The sequence below is a fragment of the Trachypithecus francoisi genome, unplaced genomic scaffold (assembly GCF_009764315.1).
Source record: "Trachypithecus francoisi isolate TF-2019V2 unplaced genomic scaffold, Tfra_2.0 Lachesis_group0, whole genome shotgun sequence".
In the NCBI taxonomy this organism is placed as follows: domain Eukaryota; kingdom Metazoa; phylum Chordata; class Mammalia; order Primates; family Cercopithecidae; genus Trachypithecus; species Trachypithecus francoisi.
The window spans coordinates 164,494,280-164,510,560 of NW_022681453.1; the positions used below are offsets into that span (position 1 = coordinate 164,494,280).

The 16,281-nt window shown below is 39.0% G+C and overlaps 2 protein-coding genes across 17 annotated transcripts in view; one reads left to right on the forward strand and one right to left on the reverse strand.

The window, feature by feature from the left end:
• The window catches only part of BTD (biotinidase), a 116,394-nt gene that overhangs the window by 90,781 nt on the left and 9,332 nt on the right, over positions 1 to 16,281 (forward strand). The window lies entirely within an intron of this gene.
• ANKRD28 (ankyrin repeat domain 28) overlaps positions 1 to 16,281 on the reverse strand; it is a 205,281-nt gene that overhangs the window by 21,053 nt on the left and 167,947 nt on the right. For all 16 annotated transcript variants that reach the window (XR_004437345.1, XM_033212706.1, XM_033212714.1 and 13 more), the window contains 4 exons: positions 8,949 to 9,060; positions 8,013 to 8,039; positions 7,558 to 7,632; positions 2,067 to 2,268 (listed from right to left, as the gene is read on the reverse strand). Coding sequence is in view for 15 of the 16 variants with exons in the window: in XM_033212706.1 (XP_033068597.1) it covers positions 2,067 to 2,268; positions 7,558 to 7,632; positions 8,013 to 8,039; positions 8,949 to 9,060 (416 nt within the window). In the remaining variant the exon portion in view is untranslated. The remainder of the gene's footprint in view (positions 1 to 2,066; positions 2,269 to 7,557; positions 7,633 to 8,012; positions 8,040 to 8,948; positions 9,061 to 16,281) is intronic.

The window sequence follows — 16,281 nt, forward strand, 5'->3', positions numbered from 1 at the left end:
CTAGGGTACATGTGCACAAAGTGCAGGTTTGTTACATATGTATACATGTGCCATGTTGGTGTGCTGCACCCATTAACTCGTTATTTACATTAGGTATATCTCCTAATGCTATCCCTCCCCCTACCCCCTCCCCACAATAGGATCCGGTGTGTGATGCTCCCCTTCCTGTGTCCAAGTGATCTCACTGTTCAGTTCCCCTCTACGAGTGAGAACATGCGGTATTTGGTTTTCTGTTCTTGCAATAGTTTGCTGAGAATGATGGTTTCCAGCTGCATCCATGTCCCTACAAAGGACGCGAACTCATCCTTTTTTATGGCTGCATAGTATTCCATGGTGTGTATGTGCCACATTTTCTTTATTTTATATTTTAGGAACAGGGTTTCATCATGTTGCCTACAGTGCAATCAAAGTGAGCTCAACTGACCCTCTTGCCTCAGCCTCCCAAGTTAGGTGGGGAATACAGGCATGCGCCACCAAGTTTTGCAAACTGATATATAACTTCACCCTTTTTCAGAATAAGATAACAGCAAGTAATGCATTTTAACCTCTTGTTCAAACCATATACTAGTGTATATATATTTATTAGCGGTTGTAATCTATTATTAAAATATTTTTCTCAGCCCCACTTGAACATCTGATAGCTTTGAAGGGCAGCTCTGGGAGCAACAGTGGGTGTTATCAATAGTCTTCTAAAATGTAAGCTTCCCAAAGGACTAGAAAAAAAATCCAAGACGTATATTCAAATGTATTCTTAAGGATCACGCTATAAAAATAGAGTTGTGAATCTGCATCTGCCAGTGATACACAGTGGGTAGCAAGTCATTTCACTGACTTGGTTATAGACCTTCATATTTTAACCTATCTGCTACATCATAATATCACAATATGGAATAGTTCTTGCATAAGGCAATTGCTCTGTAAAGCCTGTCTGCATGTTTAATGCAGTACACTGGTAAAGTAAGTCAAAATGTGTATCACTTGTTAAATGAAAGATTATACCAATCCAAAATAACTTCTACCAGAAAGAAATACTGCATTGTTTTGTTGATAAAGTGTTTCAGAAGTTAGATTATTACATAAACCCAACTTCTAAGGCAGACAATTTTTTAAGTGATGATAATCTTGTTGTTGATATTCCCTGAGAATACAATCATTTTATCACTTAAAGTCAAAAATTTCCCCAGACAATCGTAGTTCCTGGTAATCTCCTTGGGTCTGGAAACTTTTGAAGAGCGAAGTTGACATTTTTCAGCTCTTTAGGCCACTGGGTTTTAGAGGGAGAAGTCCAGAGACAAGTCCAGGCTGTAGCACAGCCTTCAAAACAACACAGGGGCATCTCTGATCCTGCCCTACCTAAGCTTTGGCACTAGTGGGGCTTCTGTTTGGAGAAATGCCCTCAAAGGGTAACCAGTAGGTGTGACATAGAATTGGCCAATGTTAGCATCTGCAGCCATCATCAAAAGATGAATCCACTGCCACTGCCCCCTGAGGGGCCCCTAAAATTGCAGAAGGTATCAGCAAGGAGGCTGCCCAGGTTGTTTTCCAAGTGAGGCCACAGGAGGAAGGGAGCTACTTGGGGGCACTTAAATCTTTTGTGCAGAGGAGCTTCTTTTCATTAGAGCAGGGGAGTTTTAATGACTTCTTAAACACTTGTGTGGGACAGGCTTGAGCATGAGGGAGGCTTTAAGCCAGGCATAAAGTTAGTTTCAAATACTAGTTAATAAATCTATTTTTATTTCCTTTTTTGCACAGAAGCTCGTAATCTAGGACCTACATGTAAACAACTTTATATGAATATTTTTTGTACTTGGTTTACTTGGATTGGTATAATACACTATATTTAAGTTCCTTGAATACTCCTAATGTTTATGAATAACTGAGGCTTTGTAAATTAAGGGACATTTGTGTGAATAAAGTTATTTGGTGGGGGTCAAAGAATCCATATGATTTGGAAAAAAAAAAAGAAAGGTCAAAAATTTTAAAGACAATTAACCAGAAATATTATATACCAGAAATTGAAAGAGATTAGACAGGAAGTAATAAATCAAGCATAATATCTGGCATACCTGCTGCATGTATAGGTGTCCTCTTCAAAATGTAGTCTTTTACTAAGATTGAGGCACCCTGATTAATGAGTACATCCACACATTCAACATGGCCCTTAAATGCTGCAAGGTCTAGGGGTGTTCTTCCACTACTATTTCTGACATCAAGATCTAACAAAGACTGTACCAACACTTCCAGTGCTTGATGGTGACCATGGTAGGCCTAGAAATAAATAAAAATGTAAATTTTAAAAATATATATTTAGACTGACTTCCTAAATACTTTAAAAAATGTAAATAAGCAAACTTGTCTTCATATTATCATCCTATTTGAGATAATCCAAACTTCTACATTGAGAATTCAGGAAGTTAACTACAGATTTTTCTAATGATCAACACAGTAGGTAGGCTACTGTGTAGGGAATAGGCATTCTAAAAATAATAAAAATTTAGATGACAGGTGATCTTTTCATGAGTATACAATGCTTGGCTCATGGCAGACATTCAATGGATGTGTGACAGAGATTCATTCAAGCCTTGATTTCAAGTCTGATTCCAAAAAGCCTGGTGTTTTTTTTGTTTTGTTTTGTTTTGAGGCAGGGTCTTGCTCTGTTGCCCCGGCTGGAGTGCAGTGGCGTGATCATAGCTCACTGCAGCCTTGACCTTCTGGACTTAAGTGATCCTCTCACCTCAGCCTCCTGAGTAGCAGGGACCAGAGGTACACGTTACCACGCCCAGCTAATTTTTCTTTTAATTTTTGTAGTGATGAGGGTCTTGCTATGCTATCCAGGCTGGTCTCAAAATTCCTGGCCTCAAGTGATCCTCTTACCTTGGTCTCTCAAAGTGCTAGGATTACAGGCATGAGCCACTGTGCCCAGCCAAGTCTGTGTTCTTAATCACAGTTCAGTGCTCCACATCAACTCCAAAGACAGCTAGCAACTTGAGTTGAGTCAGTGCTTGAATATTCTGATTTCTCAAATTAAACTGACTATACCCACCGCATAATGTGACATAGCTAAAAAAGAAGTAATTCTTTTAGCAAAGAAATACGTAACTGAGCCCTGCTTGAATATCACCACATACCAGGCATTGTCCTAGCTGTACAAGAGTAAGACTTAAGATTTGTCAGACTGAAGTTGCCTTCTTTTTTTTTTGAGACGGAGTCTCGCTCTGTCACCAGGCTGGAGTGCAGTGGCATGATCTCAGCTCACTGTAACCTCTGCCTCCCTGGGTTCAAGCGATTCTCCTGTCTCAGCCTCCCAAGTAGCTGGGATTACAGGCACACACCACCACGCCCCAGCTAATTTTTGTATTTTTAGTAGAGACAGGGTTTCACCATGTTGGCCAGGATGGTCTCGATCTCTTGACCTTGTGATCCATCCGCCTCAGCCTCCTGAAGTGCTGGGATTACAGGCGTGAGATACTGCGCCTGGCCCGAAGTTGCCTTCTTCATACAGTCTAATAAAAGGGCTTTCCAGAAAAGTCATTTCAAAATCCAACATGGCAACTGAACATATATTATTTACACTGGACTAAATGCTGAGCAGGACATAAAGAAATAAGTAAACTTCAAAGGACTATAATGCCATTTCTTGTAGAAAATGTCAGAAAGTAGCAGCAAGAGATAAAGTTGCTCTGGGCCTTACTGATCTCTTTATAATGAATCTGTGTAGAAACTTGATTACTTAAGCTTGACTGTCTCAACGATTAAAGTGACTATAGGTCACAGAATTCTGTTTTAGGATTATACCTAACTTTGTTCCTCGATACCAGGTCAATGAAAATCATGCTACTGAAAGAATGAACTCTGAGGAACCATACATTATATAGAAGACAGTATACAAAGAATAGGTTAGCCAGTTGCGGTAGCTCACACCTATAATCCCAGGACTTTGGGGAGGCTGAGGTGGAAGGATCATTTGAACAGGAGTTTGGGACCAGCCTGAGCAACAGAGTGGATCTCATCTCTGCCAAAATAATAATAATAATAATAATAATAATAATGAGCTGGGCCTGGTGGCATGTGCCTGTGGTCCTAGCTATGCAGAAGGCTGAGGTGGAAGGATCACTTGGGTTTGGGAGGTACAGGCTGCAGTGAGCTGGGAATGTACCACTGTACCCCAGCCTGTGTGACAGAATGAGATTATATCTCTAAATAAATAAAAATAATAATAAATGAAGTTGGGCATGGTCACTCACACCTATAATCTCAGCACTTTGGCAAGTAATCCAACACAGGATTACTTGAGGCCAGGAGTTTGAGACTAGCCTGGGCAACAGTGAGACCTTATCTCTACAAAAAAATAAAGAATTAGCCAGGACACACCAGTTAGAATGGCAATCATTAAGAAGTCAGGAAACAACAGGTGTTGGAGAGGATGTGGAGAAATAGGAACACTTTTACACTGTTGGTGGGATTGTAAACTAGTTCAACCATTATGGAAAACAGTATGGCGATTCCTCAAGGATCTAGAACTAGATGTACCATATGACCCAGCCATCCCACTACTGGGTATATACCCAAAGGATTATAAATTATTCTACTACAAAGACACATGCACACGTATGTTTACTGCGGCACTATTCACAATAGCAAAGACTTGGAATCAACCCAAATGTCCATCTGTGACAGACTGGATTAAGAAAATGTGGCACATATACACCATGGAATACTATGCAGCCATAAAAAAGGATGAGTTTGCGTCCTTTGTAGGGACATGGATGCAGCTGAAAACCATCATTCTTAGCAAACTATCACAAGAAGAGAAAACCAAACACCGCATGTTCTCACTCATAGGTGGGAACTGAACAATGACATCACTTGGACTCGGGAAGGGGAACATCACACACTGGGGCCTATCATGGGGAGAGGGGAGAGGGGAGGGATTGCATTGGGAGTTATACATGATATAAATGATGAATTGATGGGTGCTGACGAGTTGATGGGTGCAGCACACCAACATGGCATAAGTATACATATGTAACAAACCTGCACGTTATGCACATGTACCCTAGAACTTAAAGTATAATAAAAATAAAAATTAAAAAAAAAAAAAAAAAAGAATTAGCCAGGAATGGTGGTGTGCACTTATAGTCCTAGCTACTCAGAAGGCTGAGGGAGGGAGGCTCACTTGAGCTCAGGAGTTCAAGACTGCAGTGAGCCGTGATTGTGCCACTACACTCCAGCCTGGATGACAGAGTGAGACACTGTCTGAAAAACAATAGAAAAAATAAATAAAAAATAAAAATGAAAAGACAAGAGAATGAATAGGAGCCATGATGATTTGCCACAGAGCTTCCCCCCATGATATCCTCGTATGGGACTAAGAGAAGCAGCCCAAATGTCCAGTATGAGCAAAATTAGGAATCAAGACCAGTTTCCCTGAGACCAGTATGTTTTTACTGCACCAAGTTGTCCTGAATGGGAGTTTCGAATAAGAAATTAAAGTAACTTCTCAAAACCTCCTAGAGATAGATATGAAAAGGAAAAGTGGTGGTATAATCATATTTCATTGCACCTAATTACTAAATTATTTCCATTTTTAGCTTAAAAACACTATTTAGTATACCCATGTCATAGTAGCGCTTATTCATAATGGCCAAGAGATGGAAGCAACCCAGCATCTATTGTCAGATGAATGGATAAAGAAAAATGTGCCATATACATAACAGATTACTATTCAGCTTAAAAATGAAGGAAATTCAGCCACATGCTACAACATGGATGAAATCTGCTAAATGAGATAAGCCAGTCACACAACACAAAAAAATACTGTTATGATTCCACTTAAATGAGGTATTTAGATTAGTCAAATTCATAGGAACAGAAGGTAGGCTGGTATTACCAAGGACTGGGGAAAGGAAAAACAGGGAGATGTTTAATGGGTACAGAGTTTTAGTTTTAATCTTTACAAGATAAAAAGGTTCTGGAGATTGGTTACATAGTAATGTAAATATACTTAACACTGCTGAACTGTACACTTAGAAATAGTTAAGAAGGTATGTTTTACGTTATGTTTTCTTTTTTCTACCATTACCACCATATACACATACAAAATCTGACAAAAAAATAGTAATTGTGAGAGGGAGAAAGAGAGAGAAAGACCAACCCACTGATCAATGTATAGCACATTGTTAATTTGCAAGCACAAAAAGAGAAACTTGCCAAAGTGAAGGGTGGCGAGAACACAGATGAGAAATTTCTAAGGAAACATCATCATTAAACTGATAACTAAGTCCTAAAGACTGCAGAGCTTTTGGGAGTCTTTAACATGCTACTTGTTGAACCTCCGCAAGGGGGAAATAGTCTGGCACCTAGAAAGTGTTCAAGAAATGACAGTGAAATTATTATAATGAGAATGATGCTGCTGCTGCTGCTGCTGCTAATGCTGCTCAGTCTTCATTTCTTTTCATCATCAATAGTAAAATGGCTATTTCTTCCATGCTGGCTTTGCCTTGTCAGACTTATTTACTATGCATGTCTGGGTGAGGTGACGGTGTTTCCAAGGACTCAAAGGGCAAAGAAGTAGAAAGCTTTAAGAATGCTTTCTTAGTTATTGAGAACATGACAGGAAGTATCACTGGGGAGAAACGGCAGAAAATTTAATGTATGTATGTCAGTGTTAAAACACATGCAAAGAGAGTATTAAGATAAAAAATAATAGTACATATGAAAAGAAACATTCAAATGAATCACTGAACTTGTAGTGTTCCACACTGAATTAAGGATACATCCTTATAACCATTTTACTAAAAATCAGGGATCTCACAAACAGCTGGTGACAGTACCCCGGTGTCCTGATTCTCAAAGTACCCCCCCTTCCCTACTCTAGTTTTGTTAGACAAAACTCTAACATGCTTTGTCTCAAAAATAAATTCTTCCAGTACAGAAAGCTAGATTAGGATCTACTTGAAATTTAAGGTAATAAATTATCATTTGACTTAAAAAATTGCCACATTCTTCCCTAACCTTCTCCATTTAGTGATTGACACTGGAAAAAAATTTAGAGGAATCTTAAAGTGGAAGAGACATAACAGACAATGTAGCCAAATCCTACAGTGTGAGCAACCGAAGGACCAGTGAACACACAACCAGTCAGCACCCCAAGATCACAAAGTAAGCAAAACATTGTAGAAATACGACAAAATGTGTGTGTATACCATCTGCTTAGCCAACTTATAAGGCATTCCACTAGGGCAGCACATTTTAAAATTCACCATCACAGGCATATTTTCTGTATTTTCTCGCTTTCTCTCCCCAGAAGGCCCTGGGGAAAGCCTAAGGATCACTGTCTGTCCTTTTTTTTTTCCCCCCAAAGCAAGAAACAGAAAAAAAACCCAGCACATTAAATAATTCTCTGAATTAAAGAAAGTTCTCAAACTTTTAATTCCATGATAACTAATAACTATTACATGGACTAAAAGTTTATGGTACTAGTTTGAGTCAACACAAATAGGTATTAGACATTTTCAGTGAATCAGCCATGAAGTTGGCTGTGAAGGCAGTACTCACAGCCAAGTGTAAAGGGCTTATTGTTGCTCTATTATCTGAATCACTCAGCATGTCTGTTCCTGAGGTTTCCATTAACTGAAAAAGAAGAGGCATTTTAAATGTCAGAAAGACATACCACAGCAATTATTCTCTCCCACTCCCCCAGTTCAAATCCACTTTAGAGTGTTACTTGGCAACTCAGCAAACTTATAAAACATGATTATTATGAAAGTGTAGTAAGGAGCACAGACTAAGAGCTTTGAAGATAGGCTACAAACTAAGAGTTTGGGGGAAATGCTACTTCATTGCCACCAAGTAAACATCTTCCTTCCCTCTGTACACAAGATTTCTGTCACCATCTTTGCGCCTAATATGTAAAAACACTTTCAGCTTTAATGACAGCAAATAGATAAACATAACTGGTAGGAGGGAATTGAGTAATACTAATTGGTGGGAGGTGATTGACTAATACTTACAACATCTAGAGGAGTTTCACTTGCAATCTGAAATAAAGGTCAAAACAAAAATATTTAGCTTGGGAAGTATTCATCTATAGTAAGTCTCAACTTAGACAGGGCTTTGCTAACTTTTACTCTAAACCTGTGGTTCATTTGGCTCCAAAAAACTAGATATTTTGAATAAACAATTTTATATCACAATAGACATCAAATCTATATACATAGGTCTAAAATTTTGGTGTGAAGATCCATAATAACGTAGGAAGACAGTTATTTTTGTACCAGGGCTCTAAGTGCTATATTAAATTGTCAACCTCCCTTTTCTTTTATATCTACTCTCCTTGAATTTTATTTCCCCTTGAAGGGAAGCGAAGTTCAACGTAATTTATAAGGTAAGTCTAAATAAGAGAATCTTTAACCTAAAGTATCTGTTACACACGAGTATCTTTTCTTTGACTTTCCTTCTGGTTTGGTAAATCTGGGTGAATGGTGGTATTATATTCCACAATCAGACCACAGTAGAAATAAAAACTTTCTTTGCAGAAGTGGAGTCTCCCTTATTAGGAGGGGTTGTGAAATAAATGTGCCTTTCAGAATTCCCTAAATATATGGGGAAGATATTCCTTTCACAGGGACTTTTATTTCTCATGTAAGACACAGTTACAGTCTTTTAGAAACTTATGAGAAATATTTATTTACAGGGGCACGAGAACACTGTAGACATGAACATGGGGTAATCGGTAGCCCTCTTCAGAGACCTAATTTTCTCTTTTTAAAAGGAAAAGAGAATGAGATATATCTTACTAAAACAAGTATGAACTTAAGACGTATATAAATTCTGAAAATGTTAGAAAACAAAATGGAATTTGTTTCTTGATCCATTTATTCTCATTTTTTTATATTATTAGCCTATAAACTCACATTAGGTCTTTCACAAGCATTCAGGAATCTTACCAGCTGAAGACATAGACGGTGACCATAAGCAGCTGAATAATGAACTGCATTGTATCCTTGCTTATCACGGATCCCTGGATTTGCATCGTTTCTTAATAAGTATTCCAGGCACCTATATACAACAATAACATACTGAAAATTCTAAATCCTGCATATTAACCAATGATAAAAGAGTCTGAAATTAAAAACTGACAATTTTTCTTATACTTGAATATAAAAATCACAAATGTATTACACTATAAAAATCTGTCATTTAAATAACATTGACTAAAGTATCATAAAAATGCAAATGAAACATTCATGAGAATCTTCTTGATTCAAAGTGGATACCTCAAAAGTCTGTCAGACGGCTTTTTTAATACATGAAGGCTCTTTTTTCCACAGTCTATCTATACCACCACCTATTCTACTAAACAACGTTGGATAGAATTAAACTTTTGGTGGTGGTGAGTACATAATATTGGCAATATTACTATTTATCTATCTAGAACACAGAATAAGTAAATTTTTTATCATGAAGCTCAAGAAAGGATGTTACACAAAACAAAACCCCAAGAAACCAAGGTCAGAACTCAATGAACCTGAATTAGAGGACTAAGAAGAGGTATATAAACAGAGTAAAATGGTAAGAAAGTATCCATAAGAGATACTTCATTTCATTTCTGTGATATTAAAATAAGAGGAAAATAATTTTAAAAAACACTATACGTAAAACCACTATGGAAAACCGTCCAGAGATTCCTTAAGGAACGAAAAGTAACACTACCATTTGATCCAGCAATCCCATTACTGGGTATCTACCCAGAGGAAAAGAAGTCATTATTTGAAAAAGTCGGCCGGGCACGGTGGCTCAAGCCTGTAATCCCAGCACTTTGGGAGACCGAGACAGGTGGATCACGAGGTCAGGAGATCGAGACCATCCTGGCTAACACCGTGAAACCCTGTCTCTACTAAAAAATACAAAAAACTAGCCGGGCGAGGTGGCGGGCGCCTGTAGTCCCAGCTACTCGGGAGGCTGAGGCAGGAGAATGGCGTAAACCCGGGAGGCAGAGCTTGCAGTGAGCTGAGATCCGGCCACTGCACTCCAGCCTGGGCGACAGAGCGAGACTCCGTCTCAAAAAAAAAAAGAAAAAGAAAAAGGCACTGGCACATGTACGTTTATAGCATACAATTCGCAATTGCAAAAATATGAAACCCGCCAATTTAGGCTATCTATCAACCAATGAGTGTGTAAAGAAAATGTGGTATAGATACACCATGGAATACTATTCAGACATAGAAAGGAACAAAGTAATAGCAGTCGCAGCAATCTGGAGTTGGAGATCATTATTCTAAGTGAAGTAATTCAGGGATGGAAAACGAATATCGTATGTTCTTACCCATAAGTGGGAGCTATGAGGAGACGCAAAGGCACAAAAATGACAGAATGGACTTTGGGGACTCAGGGGGAAGAGTCCCCAAATTGTACCCAATATGTAGTCTTTTATCCCTCATATTTTACTCCATGTGAGAGATAAAAGACTACACATTGGATACAATGTACATTACTCAGGTGACCGGTGCACCACAATCTCTGAAATCATCAATAAAGAACTTATCTATGGCCGGGCGCGGTGGCTCAAGCCTGTAATCCCAGCACTTTGGGAGACCGAGACGGGTGGATCACGAGGTCAGGAGATCGAGACCATCCTGGCTAACGCGGTGAAACCCCGTCTCTACTAAAAAATACAAAAAACTAGCCGGGCGAGGTGGCGGGCGCCTGTAGTCCCAGCTACTCGGGAGGCTGAGGCAGGAGAATGGCGTAAACCCGGGAGGCGGAGCTTGCAGTGAGCTGAGATCCGGCCACTTCACTCCAGCCTGGGCGACGGAGCAAGACTCCGTCTCAAAAAAAAAAAAAAAAGAACTTATCTATGTAACCAAAAACCACCTGTTCCCCAATAACTATCGAAATAAAATAAAAATAAATTTAATCTTTTTTTTTTTTTTGGTCATTTGTTCTGTTTATGTGATGGATCATGTTTATTGATTTGTGTATGCTGAACCAGCTTTGCATGCCAGGTATGAAGCTGACTTGATCGTGGTGGATAAGCTTTTTGATGTGCTGCTGGATTCAGTTTGCCAGTATTTTATTGAGGATTTTCGCATCGATGTTCATCGGGATATTGGCCTAAAATTCTCTTTTTTTGTTGTATCTCTGCCAGGCTTTGGCATCAGGATGATGCTGGCCTTATAAAATGAGTTAGGGAGGATTCCCTCTTTTTCTATTGTTGGGAATAGTTTCAGAAGGAATGCTCCAGCTTCTCTTTGTACCTCTGGTAGAATTTGGCTGTGAATCCATCTGGTCCTGGACTTTTTTTTTTGGTTGGAGGCTATTAATTATTGCCTCAATTTCAGAGCCTGTTATTGGTCTATGCAGAGATTCAACTTCTTCCTGGTTTAGTCTTGGGAGGGTGTATGTGTCCAGGAATTTATCCATTTCTTCTAGATTTTCTAGTTTATTTGTGTAGAGGTGTTTATATATTCTCTGATGGTGGTTTGTATTTCTGTGAGATCGGTGGTGATATCCCCTTTATGTGTCTATTTGAATCTTCTCTCTTTTCTTCTTCATTAGTCTTGCTAGTGGTCTATCTGATTATCTCAAAAGATGCAGAAAACGTCTTCGACAAAATTCAACGGCCCTTCATGCTAAAAACTATCAATAAACTAGGTACCGATGGAACATATCTCAAAATAGTAAGAGCTATTTATGACAAACTCACAGCCAATATCATACTGAATGGGCAAAAACTGGAAGCATTCCCTTTGAAAACTGGCACAAGGATGCCCTCTCTCACCACTCCTATTCAACATAGTGTTGGAAGTTCTGGCCAGGGCAATCAGGCAAGAGAAAGAAAGAAAGGGTATTCAATTAGGAAAAGAGGAAGTCAAACTGTCTCTTTTTGCAGATGACATGACTGTGTATTTAGAAAATCCCATCGTCTCAGGCCAAAATCTCCTTAAGCTGATAAGCAACTTCAGCAAAGTCTCAGGACACAAAATCAGTGTGCAAAAATCACAAGCATTCCTATACACCAATAATAGGCAGAGAGCCAAATCATGAGTGAACTCCCATTCACTATTACTACAAAGAGAATAAAATACCTAAGAATCCAACTAACAAGGGATGTGAAGGACCTCTTCAGGCAGAACTACAAATCACTGCTCAACGAAATAAAAGAGGACACAAATGGAAGAACATTCCAAGATCATGGAGAGGAAGAATCAATATTGTGAAAATGGTCATACTGCCCAAGGTAATTTATAGATTCAATGCTATCCCCCATCAAGCTACCACTGATTTTCTTCACAGAATTGGAAAAAACTACTTTAAAATTCATATGGAACCAAAAATGGGCCCGCGTTGCCAAGACAATCCTAAGCCAAAAGAACAAAGTTGGAGGCATCACGCTACCTGATTTCAAACTATACTACAAGGCTACAGTAACCAAAACAGCATGGTACTGGTATCAAAACAGATATATAGAGCAATGGAACGGAACAGAGGCCTCAGAAATAACACCACTACAAGCATCTGATCTTTGACAAACCTGACAAAAACTAGCAATGGGGAAAGGATTCCTTATTTAATAAATGGTGCTGGGAAAACTGGCTAGCCATAAGTAGAAAGCTGAAACTGGATCCCTTCCTTATGCTGTATACAAAAATTAACTCAAGATGGATTAAAGACTTAAATGTAAGACCTAACACCATAAAAACCCTATTAAAAAACCTAGGGAATACCATTCAGGACACAGACACTGGCAAAGACTTCATGTCTAAAACACCAAAAGCAACAGCAACAAAAGCCAAAATAGACAAATGGGATCTAATGAAACTAAAGAGCTTCTGCACAGCAAAAGAAATTATCATCAGAGTGAACAGGCAATCTACAGAATAGGAGAAAATGTTTGCCATCTACCCATGTGACAAAGGGCTAATATTCAGAATCTAGAAAGAACTTAAATTCACAAGAAAAAAATAACCCCATCAAAAAGTGGGCAAAGGATATGAACAGACACTTCTCAAAAGATGACATTTGTGCAGTCAAGAGACACACGAAAAAATGGTTATCATCACTGGTCATCAGATAAATGCAAATCAAAACCACAATGAGATACCATCTCACACCAGTTAGAATGGCAATCATTAAAAAGTCAGGAAACAACAGATGCTGGTGAGGATGTGGAGAAATAGGAACTCTTTTATAATGTCGGTGGGAATGTAAATTAGTTCAACCATTGTGGAAGACACTGTGGCAATTCCTCAAGGATCTAGAACTAGAAATACCATTTGACCCAGCAATCCCATTTCTGGGTATATGCCCAAAGGATTATAAAGTATCATGCTACTATAAAGACACATGCACACGTATGGTTATTGCGGCACTATTTGCAATAGCAAAGACTCGAAATCAACCCAAATATCCATCAATGACAGACTGGATTAAGAAAATGTGGCACATATACACCATGGAATACTATGCAGCCATAAAAAAGGATGAGTTCATGTCCTTTGCAGGGACATGGATGAAACTGGAAACCATTACTCTCAGCAAACTATCACAACATCAGAAAACCAAACACTGCATGTTCTCACTCATCCATGGGAGTTGAACAATGAGAACACATGGACACAGGGAGGGGAACATCACACACCGGGGCCTGTCAGGGGCTGGGGGCCTGGGGGAGGGATAGCATTAGGAGAAATACCTAATGCAAATGATGAGTTGATGGGTACAGCAAACCACCATGGCACATGTATACCATGTAACAAACCTGCATGTTGAGCACATGAAAGTATAATGGCACACAAAAAAATTAATTAAAAAACATTATATAGGGCTGGGCTCATGCCTGTAATCCCAGCAGTTTGATAGGCTGAGGTGGGCAGATCACGAGGTCAAGAGATCGAGACCATCCAGGCCAACATGGTGAAACGCTGTCTCTACTAAAAATACAAAAATTAGCTGGACATGGCGGCGTGTGCCTGTAGTCCCGGCTACTCGGGAGGCTGAGGCAGAATTGCTTGAACTTGTGAGGTGGAGGTTGCAGTAAGCCGAGATCACACCACTGCACTCCAGCCTGGTGACAGAGCGAGACTGCATCTCAAAAACAAACAAACAAAAAACAAACCCACCCCTGACACCCCCGGACACACAAAGAAACACAACAGTATATAGGCCATAATTTATAACTTTAATAAATTTTATTACGGCAAGAAAAAAAAAAGCACTCAAAGAGAAATGAAAAAATTCTCTCTTAGTTTGGTACCAGTGATCTTGGGCCATAAAGGTGAAATAGCCTCTGTTTATTCATTTGATACATGGAGAAGCCAGCTAAATAATCTAAAGTCTATTCATGTTCAAATTCCAAGTCTATAATTATTCAGTGATAATTTGTTTGGTATTCAAATATGTCTACCCAAATATTAAACTACCTGGGGAAAAAAATTCTTTAAACAAATACTCCTTGTTAAAAGTTTCCAAAATCACACTGAAGTCACATAAAAACAAGTGAAAAGAAATTCTAAAGCAATGTAACTATCTTTCAGTAAGTCTAGCTCACAAATATATGAGAGTCATTATTTCAATGCTAACACTTATTTCCTTAAATGCTGAATTTCTTAAAATGCTTTAGATCTCTTAGAAATCACTTTCAGAATCTTTATTGTAGTATCTTCAGTGGCAGCAAATATTTATCATAAGTGCAATTTTGATATTTATGCACAGCTAAAATTCTTTGGAGTCAAGCATAATAAAAAAAGAAGATTAAGCTAGGTGCAGTGGCTCATGCCTGTAATACCAGCACTTTGGGAGGCGGAGACAGACAGATCACCTGAGGTCAGGAGTTCGAGACCAGCCTGAGCAACAGGGAGAAACCTGTCTCTACTAAAAATACAAAATTAGCCAGGCGTGGTGGCACATGCCTGTAATCCCAGTTGCTCAGGAGGCTGACGCAGGAGAATCACTTGAACCCAGGAGGCGGAGGTTGCAGTGAGCCAAGACTGTACCATTGCACTCCAGCCTGGGCAACAAGATCGAAACAGTCTCAAAAAAAAAAAAAAAAAAAAAAAAAAAAAAAAAAGGTTAAAGTGGGTATCACTATGATAAAAACAAAACAAAACCCAAGTCTGGCTCTAAAGTAACAAGACTGGTGTTTTGTTTTGTCTTGTTTCACAAACTAGTTCTGAGGACATGTCAGGAAAAGGAAGCGTTTCAGTGTGTGAACTCTGTTTGTACATAGCCTTCGTTGGTGCCCAATTCAGAGGACAGTGCTCACTGGGATGTAGAAAAAGCCTGCAAGTCTGTAGGAATACTTTACAGGCAAAAACATTTCACCCAAGGGCATTAAAAAAAACAAAATTTAATTACGTTCTCTAGATGTTGGTGATGAAACAGAAATGGTTCTCCCTTACTAAGACCTGAATACAAGACTTATTCTTTTTTTTTTTTTTTTTGAGGCGGAGTCTCGCTCTGTCGCCCGGACTGGAGTGCAGTGGCCAGATCTCAGCTCACTGCAAGCTCCGCCTCCCGGGTTTACGCCATTCTCCTGCCTCAGCCTCCCGAGTAGCTGGGACTACAAGCGCCTGCCACCTCGCCCGGCTAGTTTTTGTATTTTTAGTAGAAACGGGGTTTCACCGTATTAGCCAGGATGGTCTCGATCTCCTGACCTCGTGATCCGCCCGTCTCGGCCTCCCAAAGTGCTGGGATTACAGGCTTGAGCCACCGCGCCCGGCCAGGACTTATTCTAATATAATTTCTTTTATTGGCATACCTTTCAGATTTTGCTAAACAATATAAATTTTCACAATCACTCTGGGTAAGCATTATCTCTAACAAATGAAAAAGATTACTGACACTAAGTTAAATGACTTTTCCCAAATCCTTTTGGCTAGAATATGGCAAACCAAGGACTAAACCACCTCAGGTCTTCTCTTTATCCATTGTTCTATGTTCCCACAAAGTTTTGGAACAGTGGTTAATCAGTTACAGTTATAAGTTAACTAGGTGCTTATAAAATACCAAATCACAAAATTACTTGATCTTGAAAATGTGGACTTCATTAGAGGATGGGGGTAGGAGAGTCTGTCTATTCTTTTTTCTGCTTGTACATTAACACATGCTCATTTTATAAAACCCAGACAATTAAGAAATGAAGATTCTCTATAATCTATCCTCTGAAATAAAATATATACACAAAATCTGAAAAAATACTTAAGGCTAAACAATATTCTATTATAATTTTTTCCTCATTGTCAGGCAAATTAAATATCTTCATTCCCACTAACCACATAG